The sequence below is a fragment of the Centroberyx affinis genome, unplaced genomic scaffold (genome assembly GCF_046629955.1).
Source record: "Centroberyx affinis isolate AG114_WGS23_722 - 3 ecotype Tasmania unplaced genomic scaffold, CSIRO-AGI_Caff_v1 ptg004204l_1, whole genome shotgun sequence".
NCBI classification, from domain to species: domain Eukaryota; kingdom Metazoa; phylum Chordata; class Actinopteri; order Beryciformes; family Berycidae; genus Centroberyx; species Centroberyx affinis.
In genome coordinates, this window is record NW_027281952.1 from 940,656 (window position 1) to 957,450 (window position 16,795).

The following is a 16,795-nucleotide window of genomic DNA, read 5'->3' on the forward strand; positions in this document are numbered from 1 at the left end:
TACTAACAGCTGCCATGGCACTGGGTAGAATACCATGGGGGGAAATATTGCATAAGCAGATAAAACTGTCAAACCCATAACATATTAGAGTGTAAACTTACTTGTTTCCAAATGAGCTTGAGTTTAGAAAAAGAATGCTGAATGCACTGATGAGGGATCTGCAGTTGCACTATAAAAAAAATCCATCTTTTAGTCTAATCTTAAAATAATTTAAAAAAAATAAAATAAAATGTGATAATGGGGTGAGATAATTTCCCTGGTTTTTAGTGTAACATTCAATCAAATCAACTCAATTGATATCAAATGATATCTTGATACTAGTGTTCTGCTTTATTTTGAGATATTGTCACTTTTTTCCAAAGAAAGAGGTGAAACTGCATTGGAAACCCAAGAAATTATCTCAACCCACTGGCAGATGTTCTCACTTCTTTGAAGGAAAACAAATTTTTGAGACTAATCACTTGTTAATATAGACATTTTTACCAGTGTGGCCATGCTATGCATTTCTGTACACTTATTAAAGCAACATACAGAGGCAAATTGTTATCTGTATTTATTTTAATATTTTGTTCTTGATATAAATCTCCTTTTAAATGTACATTTGTTGCAGGGGACTAACAGGCAAATAGAGGAGCATCAGTCACAAGACACAGTGGAACAAAAAAGTTTGTAAGCGAGACAGGATGCCATGTAGGACAGACACAGCGGTATTTCAAACATTTTGAACTGAAATAAGACAAAAACAAAAACAAAGATACGGGCTCTTACTTAGTCATTGCACCTAAGCCCACATTGCACACTGCTACTTCAGGAATTTATTACAATAACAATGTCTCTTGCATCCCAAACCTATCAAATATTAATGCACAGAAACAGAGAAATCCGAATCCACAGAGAAATCAACGTTCACTCAATCTTTTCGCCTCTTTTTTCCAAATGTGTTGCTTTTCCTCTCAAGTGAGAAATAAAATTAATTTGCCGATTTTCCCAAATCTTTTATTAACTCATCCTTTGATGCGCATGAATAAAGAGCTACAGATCAGAGCCTTCCTTTCCTCCTACCCCTTCCCTCTTATATATTTCTCTCTCTCTCTCTCTCTCCACTCACTCGTTCTAACTCGTTCTCGGTCCCGCTTCCTCCCGTCATTCCTCGCAGCCCTCCAACCTGCCTCCGTCCGTTCTCCTCACAAGGGGAAGACCAGGAACCCGGAGAAGGTGGAGTACTTCCAGCCTCCCATGAGGTTGCCCCTCTCCAGCTTGAGGTAGGCCTTGTCCCCCCTCTCCATGATCACCAGGCCGGCGTTGGTGGCAGCTTCTCGGGTCACGTCCTGGTCGCCCGCAAAGGCTGAGATCATCGGCCAGCCGTTCAGCATCAGGCTAACCTGGGGGAGAAGACACAGAGGGGTTGGACTTCAGCTGTGTGTGTGTGTGTGTGTGTGTGTGTGTGTGTGTGTGTGTGTGTGAGAGTCATAATTGAGGGATCATACCTGGATTGTTTGTCTATTGTAGGCCTTCACAACATGGAAGTTGAAGCTGTAGACTCCTCTCCTTGGTGCCAGGAAGACACTGCTCTCTTGGTCAAAGTGATTGCCCACATTCACCAAGATCTGATGCAAATTGGAGACAGGCAAGAAAGTATGAGAAATTAAATTGTAAAAGGTGTAAAAGGTATGACAAGGAAAAGATTCATTTATAAGATCAGTGATGATATGATTAGTTGAAACTGCGATTGGGCGCATTGGGGGACTGTTCTTAAAGGAATAGTTCACCCCAAAATGAAAATGTAGTCATTATCTACTCAACCCCACATCAGTTGAAGTGTGTGTTGGGTCATCTTGGTCATCTTGTTACGGCTCCAAAAAAAGCTTATAATGTCCAGCAGATTTCTCCAAACAGTTCGTGCAGCATAATCTAAGTGTTTTGTAGGCAAACGATTGCACAGTGAGTCCAAATGTCCAATATTTACCCCACTATCTACTTTTTTTCCCTCACAGACAATGCTCTGGTTGATTGCGCACCCTAGTCTGGCAGAAGATACTTCTTGCTTACTCAGATTATGCTGCAAAAGCTGTTTCGAAAAATTCGATGGATATTATATGCTTTTTTTTGGAGCTGTGACAAGCTGGCCCTGTTAATTTCAATAGTTTGGGAGAAGCCTGAGATGGAAGTATGGGGCTAACTGTGTGTTTGGTGGTGCAACCAACTTCAATGGAGTCAATGACCTGGGGGTGAGTATGATTCAGTCCCCCTTTGGGATGAACTATTCTTTTAAGTTCAAATGTTGTTTTAACGTGATATCTTACTGTATCATTTTAATTAAACCGGGGATGCAAAATGGCACAGGCTGAAGGCAACCCAGTGATGAATTGTTCGCCACTTTCATCAGCGGTCACACACTTACATGGTCGAAGTAGATGATCATGGTGCGATTGCTCATGTCTGTGGGCTCGTGGTTGGTCTGGCGGGTGGCGGAGAAGGCCACCCGGCCGGTGCCGGAGCGGACCGACATGCCCAGGGCGTTCCCGGCGGGCTCGGACGACGGGGTGGAATCGCACACCACCAGGCATTTCCCCTCGAGGACGATAGGCTCCGTGTCGTTCTGCCCCCGGGACCCCAGAGGGCCCCAGAGCAGAAGCACACCCAGCAGCACAGTGAGGTCAAAGTTGACTAGAGGGACTGAGCTGGGATGCATGACGGATCCTGGGACGTTTAGCCGTATATATCTCTAATAGATTCTACTATGGGGGAGCGTCACTTTAGAAGACCTGAGGTGTGAATAAACATGCTATGGTAAGAGAAACTGTTGAAAGGTCTCAAAACAATTCAGCGTTGATCCCAGCAAATTCTGAACACCGGGGTTAAGGTAGAAAGAGAGGTAATGTCTATTCGAGCTCTGTCTAACCTCTACTCAGTCAGTTTTTGCCTGGTTCCAAAAAAAGTTAATCAACACGTGTCTCGGCAACAGTAAAACTAACAGACAGGTCTTACAATCAAATGATACTCAGACAAACTATTCATTGGCCATAGTATCAGCTATTCTATCTCTCACTGTGCCTGAGTGTTGAAGTTGACTTCTTCAGCAAACACAACCTGAGAGGAAGGCAAGAGAGAGAGAGAGAGAAACAGTATGGGGGGGGGGGGGGGGGGGGTTTAGAGAAGATAGGGTAAGGTCAAGTGACATCACACTGGGATACGACACTCTGAGCTTTGATGCAGGCTGATGGAGCCGGAGGACGAGGCGGCGAGAGAGAGACGGAGGAGACGTGAGGGAGAAAAAAAAAAAGGGATGAGGTAAGGTTCTGGACGGCTGTCAGGGGAAGGATGTAGGATCCAGGAGCGAGTGAGAAAGAAAGAGGGAGTGGGGGAACAACTCCACTGAGTGACCATCTGTCTTTTACACGTACCCCCCTCCCGCCCTCACAACGCTGCACAACATGCACCCCCCCCCCCCCCACTCTCTCTCTCTCTCTCTCTCTTCTGTTTCACACACACATATATACATACATATTAAAATTTTTCCCGTTCATCTTTAATTTTCTCAGCAAATTCCCCAGTGATTGTTTTTCCCAATTACAGTAATTGAAATGAAATGTTAATCTGGAACAGAGCCATTTTTGCCTTCAGATGATGCCACTAAGTTAAAGCATTTAATCCAGTACAGCTCAATAGTTTTTCCCAATACTGTGAAGGTTTCTTTTTCCAAGATTAGCAACAACATATGTACAAATATCTGTTTCTCAGTCTTATAAAACTTATTTAAAGACACACAATTATAGCTGTTTTTTGTTCGAATGCAGAATTCACATTGTTGCCATGTTATTTTTGTTCACATTATTGCCATAATATAACTACTAAAATGACTGGACAAGGTATTTCCTACTTGCAGTACAATCCTAGCATTTTGAGTCCATAAAAAAAATAGGATATCACCTGTTTCCATTTGGTCGATGTACTTCTTGTATTCCATATCAGTTGAAAACAATTGTTTTCTCCCAGGCGGAGTAATACGGTCAAAAATCCTTGCTCTTCTTTCACATTCTTTCACAACATGCCACTCTGTCTTAGCATAACCATGCCAGAGTATATTCTGATCTCTCTCAATCTCTCTCCTTTCTCTCTCTCTCCTCTCTCTCTCCCTCTCTCTCTCTCTCTCTCTCCCCTCCCTTTCTTTTTCTGTCTGTGCTTCTTTCTCGCCCGCTTTGTTACATCCGCCCACTCACCTTTACAGCAAAATAGAAAGAAAATAGGCAGATAAATGAGGCATCTGTGCGGCTTCAAAGAGGAAAGTTACTAATTGAAGTGACAGTTGTAAAGCCTTTTTTTCAGCGATATGCAATCAAGTCAATGAATCTTCTTTGTGCGCCTTCAAGCCGAGTTAAAAGGATCAAATGCTCCCTCCTACTCTTTTAGCACCTTCACGTGAATGAAAACATTTCCAGCTTCAGTGCTTTCCATAGCTTGTTCATTTCTTTTACAAGATAAAGCAGTGTACTTACTGTGTTCTAGCAGGTATAAAGCTAGACTAGGCTTATATGCACCAGTTGCTCAATGTAGATATTGGTTCAACGTTATTTAGAGCATATGAATGTATTATGAACAAAGTCCTGTCATGGACAACACTATTCACAAAAAAGTTGCAGCACCTCTGACAAAACTATTTCTGGCATAAAAGTAAAACTCATTATGAAATAGTATTGAAGTTAACTGGCAGTCACAAGACCTTTTCTTACAATACAGCAATATTCTTGAGTTCTCAGTCATCTGTATTTTTGAAACATTGTGGAATGAGCATCACATAACAATCTTACAATCATACTCCAAAAAGGATTTGTAGCATTTTGGACTGATCCCCTTCATTTGCTCTCCAGCCTTGAGCCACTCAGATTGACAAGCACAATGGATGTAACTGAGGCTGGATGTAACTCAGGCTGGATGTATCCGCATACTCAGCCCAAGCAAAGTTACCTAAGTCCCACAGTGGGTTAAGAAATCATCCCCACCTTGTGGTGAGGCTGGGGAAGTAGACTGACTGCCGTTCCACAGTTCAAGTCATCACCAGCCTATGCACTCTGTTTCTTTAGAGCTACAGTATACTATCATTAGTTTCTCAGATGACAAGAAAAGGCCAAAGCTTAAAAAAAAAACCATTTGTCCCATTCTCACTAATTGTGTAGTGTAAACACTCGAGCCTAAGAAAAGATGCTCAAACTATGACTTACTCATAAATTCACAACCCTACTGTAATTGTGTTGAATGCTATTATTCTCAACGTTCTCCATTGGAAGTAATCTCCATGTCAATATCACAGAAGTTCCAGAGGTGAGTTCTCTTGGTATGGCCTTGCCCCTAGTTCAGGTCAAACCGGCACAGTCCCCATCAGCCTTATTCTCGCTGACTTCTTCATCCTCCACCTCAGACTCCAGCGATGGTGATGCGGCTGTGAAGCTCAGCTTTGTAGACTCCAAAGCCCAGGCACACAGGCTGGGTGAAGGTGGTGGAGAAAGTGTGGAGGTGGGTCAGGCCGCCGGACGGCCCCACCTCGGAGAAGGTGATGGTGCCTGCACCGTAGTCCAGAGCTACACCCACTCGGTTGCCGCTCATTTGGTAGGTGAGGCGGGTCTTCCTGCGGTTGTGCCAGGCAGCGAGCTTCCTGTCATGCTGCTGTGTCAGGCTCCATGACACCTGCACATTAAACACAGGCATTTTAACCAAGAAACCAGTTTTCCATTTGCACCTTTAAAGAGTTAAGCACTATCACCAAACCAACCAGCAAACACATAACTATACAACTATACAACCACAATACAATTCTTAACCATTTATGACCAAAGAGAGTGAATTCAAATATGAATATACCTTGTTGTTCCCAAAGGCATTGCCCTCTTTCCCCTTCCGCCCAATACATCTGTAGCAGACACCAATATCCCAGAATCCCTCAGCCTCCAGCTCCCAGTAGTGGGTCCCAGAGGAGAAGGTCTGGACAGTGAGGACCTGGGCCCAGTGGTCAAAACGCTCTGGGTGAGCAGCGCAGGGCAGACGGGCTTTAACCCGCGTGACCGAGCGCAGGTCATCAGAGATGCTCAAGAGAGGATGGGCAGAGTTGGTGTCAAGAGTCAGCGGGCTGGATACTGTATCGAAGGAAAACAACAGAAGAAGAACCAGTTACACCGGTATGGAAGGAGTAGTACCAGGTGTCCCATTAGAGGTGTAAACAAGAGCTTTATTTCCTGATATGCCTTTGGCACAGTGATTGTAGATTCATTTTTATAGGTCAACCTGCAGTAAACACACCCATGTATTTTTGAAATGTGTTTTTTCAAACTGCTCTGTGTGTAGTCTTACTACATACATACATACATGTAATAGTCACTTTAAGTATGAAAACAGAAGATGCCAAAGACGTAATTTTTAATTGATGTTAGGGCTGGGGGGTAATTCAATATTATCGTCTTTCAGTGGAATCATATGTTGATTTGGGGATATTGTGATACACAATTCTGCTGTCTAAACTGAGTATAACAAGCAAATTGTATTTGAAAACTCTAACAAAATGAGGTATGAAACATTTTCAAGAATATTATTTGAAAATGTCAGTTTTGTTTGACATCATACCTAATGTTACCATTCTATAGGATTCTATAGGATAGGATAGGATGAACATTAATTTGATTATTTAACATGTGATTTTGCATATGTGAACCATATTGTGATATATATTGATATCGAAAAAAATCCTTATCATTATCGTGATGCTGATTTCAACCATATCGCTCAGGCCTAATTGATGTACCTGATCAAATCAAACGTAACAGGCTATCATCATTGATAAGAGAGTAAACCAAACAGGCTATGCATCGGCCGTCTCCACTCACACAGCTGTCTCTTGAGCTCGCTGAGGCAGCGCAGGGTCGTGGTGATGAACTCTCGATACTTGCTCTCTACGTCCTCCAGGATGTACTTCCTGTCCAGATTGACGGGGTCAGGGGTGAAAAGTGGGCAGTTCAGGTCCGCTACCAACCTGGGATGCAACAGCAGAACACACAGGAAAACACACTGCAATCTCATTTTAGAGAATGAACCCTATAAACTCAAGGTCACTGGTTTGAGCAATGAAATAACTGCATTCCATCTCAAATTCTCTCTCTCTCTTTCTCTCGCCCCTTTCTCTCTCTCCCCTACATGCAAACGCTCCTTCACACGCACACCTACACACACAAACGCACCCAAGAACATAACCTTGCACAGTACAATTAATTTGTTTTATACTTACTTTGAGTCATCTGATTGAAAAGCCTGCGGAGAGAGGAAAGTGTCAAGGACAGCGGAGAAAGGCCCGGCAAGAAAGGAAGCATTTGTGCAGAATTATAGCACAAATGGCCCCGTGTGTCTGCCCAGGTGGACAGAACAGTAAACAGATTACAAGCTTAAATCCTCACTCAATTTTGTGCAATATATGTTTCCAAATCAAGGCAATTGTAATATCACAGGTAAACAGATATATCTGACAGCTGGTCTGCAGATTTATCATTAGATAACACTGAATCTATGCACTTCAGGTGGGTAGACCTGTACCATCTCTTTTCACAATAATTTACCTTTTACAGCATAAATAATACTCAGTTATTCTCTTTTTTTTAATCCCTATTCTATAGTGCTACTTTTATTCTATAGTGTGAATAATTCATGGTAATTTGAAATACAATACAATCTTACAATGCAATCCAGTTTGCAAGGCCACTAAAGAAAAAAATGTGCAGACTATACAATCCTACATAATAGACACCATGAAAGATAGTAAACAGCATAACAAAATCACGGTTAAACGCTCAGTATAACACCTTATAAGTGTGTTAAGTGTTTTGCAAGATTCTCCTGTTGACCCAAGTTCATATGATTCATGCTTGGAGGCAACACAATGAATGGCAACAAGTTTCGTCAATTTAGTATTTATCAATACACAGCTCAGCAGTTCAGAAAACAAATTGTATCAATAATTATTGGCTGAAGGGACTGCTGATTCTGCTGGCTTGAGATGGCCCACTCAGCAGATCAGAAACTGAATTGTATCAGAAAACAATAATACCATATGACATGTAACTGTTTCATATGATATATAACTCCTATCGTATACTTTTCTGTGAATGACAACTTACTTAACCCTCTCTGAATTGCCCTGATGCAGTGAATTAAACTAATCTGGTAGTTAAGACAGGGTTGGGGTCACTTCATGAATGAACTCATCAATTCCAATTCAACTGGGGAATTAAATTGGAATTGGAATATCAGGAAATTGAATGAATTTTGTTTTTTTCTTACCGCATATCTGAGATTACACATAGTGTTACATAGTATCAGTACTGAATATCATAAAATGTTAAAGGTGCCTTTCAGGTGGTATGTGATGCAAACATGTAAATACATGCCTCTCTTAGACGTGGAATTGCATGGAATTTTATGGAATTCAATTCTCTTTCTTGTCATTCCAATTCAATTCCAATTCTGTTTCCTTAGAGCTGGGTGACATTCCAATTCCAACTCCAACTCCAGGAACTGAATTGGAAGTTACCATGCATTCTCAATTAACTTCATGAATGACCCTAACCATGACTCCGAGCAAATTAAAGCAAAGGCTAGAAATTATTTTTTACAAGCACTGCATGACCCCGGTCTGTCTCTGCTTCTCAAGCCTTACCCAGATGAGCAGGAAGGGGTCGGTCTCTGCCAGCAGCGAGGCCAGGTAGTGTTGGATGCTCTGCGTCTGGCTCAGGTCCTCCCTCACCTTGGAGCAGTCCTCCTGCACGCGCTCCACGGCTTGCTGCCTCTCCCTCTTGGTGATCTCCCTCAGGGCCACCAGCAGCCTCTTCACCTGGACCTCCAGGGCCGAGCCCAGCCGCTCCACCTGGGCGTCGTCTGCCTCCGAAGAGTCCTGCGGCCAGTGATAAGAGACATTGGTGAATATTAGACTTGTTCAGCTGTCCACTGAAATCCTGAAGTGCTTGTTTCAGTCTGCTCCGAGTTCCAGGTGGGTGGGATTTTCCCTATAGGGCTTGATTCATTCCTTTGTGTCAGACACAATGAAGCCCTCCAACCCATTTGAATTTTGGGCAAATGGTCAGACCAAACTCTACATTTGGGGACCTTTATGTTGCATTTAGCCTGTACAGTTTAAACCTGCAGTGAAGTGTTTTCACTCACAGCCATGGTGCGGTCAACATTCTGATGCTCTTTGAGGATTCGCTCTCCATCTTGCAGCTTCTCCTCTGCTTTCCGGAGCAGGGTCTGGAGAATGATCTGCGGAAATACACATATTTGAACAACCACACACACACACACATGCACCTATGTACACATGCAGAAACACACATATGCACACTTATCCATTTTTCCAGCTAACCTTCAGATCTTCTTCCACCTGTTTCAGTGCCTTCACTTTGTGCTGAGCATGGCCTCCCTCCAGCAGACAGTCAGAACACACGTACACCCTCTCATCGGCGCAGTAATAGCGGAATATCTCCGTGTGTGCCGGGCACCTCCGCTGAGCCAGGTCCCCCAGCGGATCCACCAACAGGTGGGTGCTGAACGCCGGCCTCTCCAGATGGGGCTGCAGATGCTCGGCGCACAGCGACACCTCACACCTCAGGCAGGTCTTGACGGCCGCGGGCGCCCGGCTTCCCTCTGCATCGGGGGGGCAGCAGTCGCACCGTACCTCACCGTGCTCCTCCTGGCACTGGGGGCAGGTGAAGCGACCTTTGCCCCCGGCCTGGCTCCCCCAGACCTCGCGTATGCAGGCGGGACAGAAGCTGTGACCACATGGTAGAGGGTGGTCCTGGCTGAAGATGTCTCGGCACACAGAGCAGGTCAGCTCCTCCTCCAGGGACGCCATAGTGAGAGTGTGTGTGTGTGTGTGTGTGTGTGTGTGGCTCAGTGTATGCAATTAATGCGCCTGTGTCTGCTACACAAGGCTACTATATAATGGTTCAAGCAGTGAATTTATACAGGAGAGAGAAATCAAAATCACACATATTAGATTACATTCACACAGAAATTTCCTGACAAAGCCTATCTAGATGGTTTTGTCTGACACTCAACGTTCAAGCAGCAATTTGCACTGCAGCCAGTGATCCTTACATGACCACTAGATGCTAAGAATATCTAACCAGTCGTCAGGTTGTGGACCTGTGCAGCACCGAATAACAGACGACAGTTACACATGAGTTACGTGTTGGCTCGTTGTGTAAGGAACTCTAATGCCCAGACAGGGAATTAGACACAGCTAGTATTGAGCCAGTGGCAAGTGGGAAGCCCTCACTTCACTCCAACTGTGCTCTTAGACCATTAATCCTGTCTACTGGGCTTTTGCCTACTGCTGTCTATGAATAGAATACCTTACCATGTAACCGCTAGTACTGGGAAATACAGATACAACCTAAAATGCCGCTGGGCTGAAGGAGAACTCTCTCCCTTGTTTCTCTGCTTCTGTCAACTACTTGTAGGGTTTTGGTTTTGCATGTGTTTCCTCAGTTTGCTGTGAGGCAATTTTATGAAAGGGGATACACACGTGATTTCCTGATGCATCAGTAAGATTGTAAGCATACAGTGAGGAAATGAAACAAAATGACTTGCTAGTTATCTCACAGAGGGCAAAAGGTTGTAACACTGACCAGAGGAGTGTTAACTCGACACAGTCCCAACCTGTTGCAGTGGAGGGATCAGGAGATCATCCTTGCCTGCTGCTTGGCCTGCTTACTCTACATGTGCTGTAGTCTTGCATGTTTAACCACTGAATATATATTCATCTCTACTTTCCTTCAGTAGCATTTTGTAATGTGTCCAGAATAAAGACGGGATTTCTTACCTGCTGGTGTCCTAGCATTTGCAGACTGTGGCCATCGGTGATCGTGTGTGTCGTCTGAGTGTGTCAGTATGTTGACTGTAGAGGCTAATCCCATGGAATCCACCTCCCCTCCTATGCCTGCTTTAACCCCGGCACTGAACTCAAAGAGATCACATGACCCTGCAAGAGAGCGTGGGGGGGCAGGAAGGGTGGGGCAAATTATTAGACAACAGTTTTCCACTAAATCACTGCTCACAAGTGAATAGTGTTCTTATACATAAGAGAAATGTACCTCCAGAGATACAAACCAGGTACACAACACAAGTCAGGGTAAAAGCCTCAGATAAAGAATGCTTGTTTTTACCTATAGTTATTTTGTGTATAAACCTCTGAATTGCAGTGTTGCTGTTGTTTACTATATCTTATTATAAGATCTATTGCATTTAGAGTGAGTGGAAAAAAACATTTTCAGCTTTTCCAACTGTGTATGCGCTGTTTGTGGGTGTGTACATGCACCTGCAGCTTGTACACAGGTGTATGGGTGCTCTGTGTCAGTTTGGTTGATAATAACAATGAGAATGAAGATCATAATAACCACAGAGAGGGAGGAGCCTGTAATTTTCCTTGAACAGTGTTCTCAGCACTACCTAGAAAAAACAAGCTCAGGCTCTCCTTCATCATAAGCGATCTGAATGCCACAGGTGGAAACAGGTGATAGAAGCAACAAGATTATACAGATAAAGGAAAAAGGAAACTCAGGATATCTACTGCAATGCACATTCTGACAAGTTTTTTGCAAACTAGGTTGAATTACAAATTTAAAGCCTTGTCAAGATAAAATTTCTGCCGTTGTTTTCTGTGAAAATCCTCTACATAGATGGACAGAGAGAGTACTGAGGACAAAGGTGGTGAGTTATCTTACTTATTAAAGTGATAAACTGCATGTATATATCTACTGACGTAATATAAATATTGCAAGAGTCAGAGGACTAATGTCCAAACAAGCTTTCAAAAAAAGCTCTTCGGCAACTTATTCAGAACGCTGCTGCCAGGGTCCTGATGAAAACTAAGAAAAACGACCACATTACACCAGTTCTAAAATCCTTACACTGGCTACCAGTCACTCAGAGAATTGATTTCAAAATCTTGCTGCTTGTCTACAAATCACTCTGTGGCTCTGGGCCCAAATACATCTCTGACATGCTTGTGCCATATGAACCTTCTAGGACCCTTAGGACATCTGGGGCCAGCCTACTGGCTGTCCCAAGAGTTAGAACAAAACACGGTGAAGCAGCGTTTTGTTATCATGCAACACAGACCTGGAATAACCTCCCAGATGATGAGTCAAAGCTAAAAACTTTCTTATTTTACACTGCCTACTCTACCCTGTAATGGGTAAAAACTTATCTTTTCAGCTTAGCTTTTAAATAGCCTTAATTTTAACTCTTTCTGTTCAGGATCCCAACAGCTGACACGGGCAAGTACGAATTTTCATTCGTCTTGTCCAGGTAATGCTTACTTGCGCATGAGTGAACACTATATGTGGGGGGGACAGAGCTTTACCCTGTATGATTCTCATCCATCTGTGGATGGTGAGGTTTTTGACCAAGAGGAGAATCTATGATCCTCGTCTGCCTTAGGCAGTGAGATCTGACGTAAATATCAGATCAAGAGTAGAATCAGGAAGGACAGGGGAAAAGAAAATTACAGAAAAACATATGGGTTCACTCACAATGTGCATCTAAAAGTGAGAGTATTTGTTGTGTTCTTTCATCTTTCTATCTCATTTGATTTGAACTGCACTAGTTTACTTTTTAAATCTTTTATCTTCTGTATCTCTTGTCTGTACTTTTGCACTTTTTAATTGTAAATCTTTTACCTTTACTGTATTTTTATCACCCTGTAAAGCACTTTGAATTGCCCCAGTGTATGAAATGTGCTATACAAATAAAGCTGCCTCGCCTTGCCTTGCCTATTATTCTAGCTTAATTTAGAGAAAGAAGAGGTAAGATGTTTGTGTTAAGTTTGGAATGTAATCCAGCAAGTTGTGTGTGCAGTTTGCGGAAATCAAATGACTGAAATTCTGTGCATGCTTTGTGGCTTGGATAGGTAACAGAAAATAATCAGATCTGTTGATTGACATGGACTTTTAGTAGAAGTTCAAACAGTGCATCATGATGATATCATAGATTCAGATTGAGATCTCTGTACTTCGCTGTATTTTTAGTTGGTTATAAATCAGGTTCACAACCCAAGACTGAAGTGAGATGTAGAGAGTAAGATGTAGCAAGACGTGACTGACAAAACACTAAGTGCCATTTCCCTTCATATTAATGTGTCTCCTCCTTCTTCCTGGCAGAAATTGGGAACTCAAACCCTCTCCAAGATATCCGCATCATCCTCCTGGGCAGAAAATGGTGCGGTAAAAGTCAGGCAGGAAACACCATACTTGGATGGGAGGGCTTAGACAATGTAGACGAGACTGTGGAAAACAAAGTGAGACACGGGGAGGTAGCAGGGCGATGGAGGGTGACGGTGGTGGAGACGCCTGGGTGGTGGAAAAACTTCTACCCCAATGAGACCATTGAGCTAGCGAAGATGGGGCTTATCCAGAGCGTGTCTCTGTGCGCCCCTGGACCACATGTCTTCCTGCTGATCATAGACATGGATACCGTACTAGACAAGAAGAGTGGGAAGGCAGTGGAGGAACACATGGAGGTTCTGGGAGACGGCGTGTGGAATCACACCATGGTACTCTTGAATTATGGCAGCTGGCAGGAGAGCTACACCAGTGTTGGAGAGTACATGGACAAGAGAGGAAAGGTGCTTCACAGCATTGTGAGGAAATGCAGAGCAAGGTTCCACCTCCTCGACAATAAGAACAGAGATTCAAGAACACAGGTGATAGAGCTGCTTGAAAAGATAGAGAGAATGGTTGCTGCAAATGGTGGTAACCTATTTGAACTGGATGCCAACATTGCACAAGATATGAAGAGCAAAATGAAAGATGTGAATGAAAAGGCGAAGCAAAGAGAGATGAGTGTCAAAATTGAGAGGGATGCTTTCAGAGAAACTTACAAAGGTAGGTTATCAGGTAAAAATGTATCTATTTCTCCATCCATCCATCTATCCATCCATCCATAATTGCTGTCAATCATTGTTGATCATTGGCTTCTTGTTTCAACAGGAAAATCTTGCAGTATAGCCCAATTTGTCACTGGTTTACACATCCATCCATGCTTTCATCTGATATTCTCAATTTATCTCTCCATCAGGTGAGACCCATCATCTGGCAGAGATCAGGATGCTGCTGCTGGGCTGTGTCCTGTCTGGGAAAACACTGGTAGGAGACACCATACTGGGTGTCCCAGTGGGGGAGAGGAAGAGAACCCACTCGAGCGTGGAGAAACAAAGCCAGGTGGGTCGATGGACAGTCCGGCTGGTAGATACTCCCGGCTGGTTGAGGTTCAGGTCCTTGAAAGACACACCGGAGATGGTGAAGCAGGAGATCGCAGCGGGTGTTTCACTCTGTCGTCCTGGGCCCCATGCCATCATCCTGGTGCTCTGCATCTCCAACGCTTTCACCGAGGCCAAACTGAGGTCCATCAGGGAGCATATGAGCCTTCTGGGTCATGACGTTTGGAGACACACTCTTGTGCTGTTCAGCTGGTGCAACACGATTGGCGAAACCACCGTGGAGCAGATCATAGAGAGCGAAGGAAAAGCCCTCCAGTGGCTGCTGAGGAAATGTAACAACAGGTACCACAGCTTCAACACCGAAAGGGCCAATGACCCGGCTCAAGTCGTAGAGCTTCTGGAGAAGATTGAGTGGATGGTGGCGGGGAACAGTGTCTTCCATCTCAACACAAGGGAGAAAGAGGAGTGGGAAGAAGAGGGGGCTGTTCCAGAGAGCCCATCATCTGGGGAGTCCTTCATTGAGAGGTTTGAGGAGCTGTGCAAGAGGAGAGAGGAAGAGTTTTGGGAGAACATCAGGAGGATACTGGTCAAGCCAGAAAAAGCCAGCAGCATAGCTGATCCACCCTTCAGTGAGTACTTTCTTTGTTCAGAAAAATGTATTCATTTAAAGTGGTAATCTGCAAGATTCATGTTTTTTTGTTCGGATTTTAACATCATTGGTGCTAAGCGCTCGTTGCTGTGGTGTTTCTGCACTGCACTTCCCAGAGATCACCTGTCAATCAAACAGTGTGTCCAGTACTGTGACGTCTTTTTCCTTGGATTTTCTGTTAATGAAGTTTGAGTTTCTGTAGGTGGTCTTTTCTCTCTGTCTGTTCAGTAATGGTGGCTATCAGTTCTTCTTCTGTTTACTCCAAACAAAACGTTATGTAAACCAAATTGTAAAACACATCACTTCCTGTGTGCCAGAGGATTTTTCCCAGGAAAGACCTACCAGACACCGGGTGTTTAGACCTCTTAACAAAAAATGAAAAACTTTCATGAATTGGATATAGGTTGAATCACAATTGTGTTTTTGCAATTGGCAACAGAGAAGAGCAATGCTAGACACTTATTTATATGACATTTTATGCAGATTATTACTTTAAAGAAAAAGATTATGAAATATCATGTGTTCAAATATGTGCCAAAATCCTCAGTCACTTTTTGTCTTTAGAGATGAAGTTGGGATATAAAAACAACAACATGCTAAATGTATTTTGTGTTTCTCCTGTAATATCCCTCCAGTGTCATTGGATGAAGAGCACAGGTCCAACGAGACAAAGGTTTCTATTTGGCTGAGAAAGCAGCTGAGTGGGGAAGATACATCTGAATATGTGTCTGATGATGAGTCCATGTGAAGTCCACCTAACCTTGAAATGAATGAAGAAATGTTTTTTATACAGTTTTCCAGTCTTTACTACTACAGACACTCCTTAATAGAAGACTTGGGCTATAGTGTGTCAGAATTTTAACACAGTTCTAAATACTGTGAAACTGTAATGTTTTGGCTGTATTCTTCATTGCATTTTTCCATCTAAACTTTGTCTATTTATACTTCATAGGTGCAATGTATGATTTATGCTGTATTGTAAGTAGCAAGGTCATCCCATAAAGGATAAAACAGTTACATTGTGTTAAAGTTTTAGAGAAATGTTTTTTCTATTAGAATGTATTCTTGTTCTTTTGGAAATATAAAAGTATAGATACATGTATCATGTTTGTGGTTTCTGTGAAATATATTTGGTATTTTCAAGAATTTGAGGAAGAAATTGAGAAACAAAATTTCCTCTTGTGAGTTTGAATATGATTGAGATAAGAATGCATCTGGTCATTACTCAGCCAGTCTTTCTGCGTCACTTGACTGTATGGCCTTGTTTTACATATTGTCAGAATGAGGTAGGTTTCATATCTCCACTGCTTATAAGATACAATTAAACTGGGCTGCAAGTGACGTCCCTATTGATATATGACATATGCAAACTCCTGGTTTGCATATGTCCACCCCAGCAAAATGTGGAAGGTTTCTAGAAACCTCCAAGTCTGGCTGAAAGACAGTGTAATAGCTACATTGCTTTAACGGGATAGAAGGGTGTGATGATCGGTAAGTACCTGAAAGCTATAGAGAAAATAACGGATAAGAGAAACTCATCCTCTTTGGATACATTCACAATCATTCTATGTTTACTTGGTGGTTTCTAACTAACTTCATATTAGTAACATTATGAAATGAATGTAATATAACTTGTGTTGTATCATGTCAATAAAGAGAACAGATACAAATGTTTGACTGGGATGCATATTTTTAATGGCTTTAAAAGGCTAGAGACCTTTTCTCAATGTTTTCATTCAGTCCTTTTACGTCCTAGGTGTGAGACATTTGCTTGGGATTTTGACTTTACACTTTTAGTTTGACTTTACACTTTCCAATTAGTTCCTGTGTTTATTTCTATTCTAGGATGTTCACAGGAATTGACAAAAGGGTGTAATATCTGATTAATGCCTCCA

At 42.8% G+C, this 16,795-nt stretch overlaps 3 protein-coding genes across 4 annotated transcripts; 1 reads left to right on the forward strand and 2 right to left on the reverse strand.

Moving 5' to 3' along the window:
• Window positions 1-1,184: 1,184 nt before the first annotated feature.
• Window positions 1,185-2,692, reverse strand: cbln12 (cerebellin 12). The gene is made up of 3 exons (XM_071542979.1): window positions 2,402-2,692; window positions 1,488-1,607; window positions 1,185-1,382 (listed from the first exon to the last, which is right to left on the reverse strand). Exons 1-3 carry the CDS (start codon window positions 2,690-2,692, stop codon window positions 1,185-1,187), a joined length of 609 nt encoding a protein of 202 aa, XP_071399080.1.
• Window positions 2,693-5,195: 2,503 nt separating this feature from the next.
• On the reverse strand, window positions 5,196-9,883 carry trim110 (tripartite motif containing 110). The gene is made up of 7 exons (XM_071542947.1): window positions 9,395-9,883; window positions 9,196-9,291; window positions 8,693-8,926; window positions 7,271-7,293; window positions 6,873-7,018; window positions 5,857-6,128; window positions 5,196-5,682 (listed from the first exon to the last, which is right to left on the reverse strand). The coding sequence occupies exons 1-7, from the start codon at window positions 9,881-9,883 to the stop codon at window positions 5,413-5,415; spliced, it is 1,530 nt and encodes a 509-aa protein (XP_071399048.1). The 3' UTR covers window positions 5,196-5,412.
• Window positions 9,884-11,530: 1,647 nt separating this feature from the next.
• Window positions 11,531-16,558, forward strand: LOC139664197 (GTPase IMAP family member 8-like). Of its 2 annotated transcripts, none has more exons than XM_071542944.1 (4): window positions 11,531-11,742; window positions 13,194-13,916; window positions 14,110-14,880; window positions 15,536-16,558. In XM_071542944.1, exons 1-4 carry the CDS (start codon window positions 11,712-11,714, stop codon window positions 15,646-15,648), a joined length of 1,638 nt encoding a protein of 545 aa, XP_071399045.1. In that variant the 5' UTR covers window positions 11,531-11,711; the 3' UTR covers window positions 15,649-16,558. The 2 variants fall into 2 exon arrangements, with proteins under 2 accessions (XP_071399045.1, XP_071399046.1); XM_071542945.1 differs by having other exon boundaries at window positions 11,531-11,739.
• Window positions 16,559-16,795: the final 237 nt, after the last annotated feature.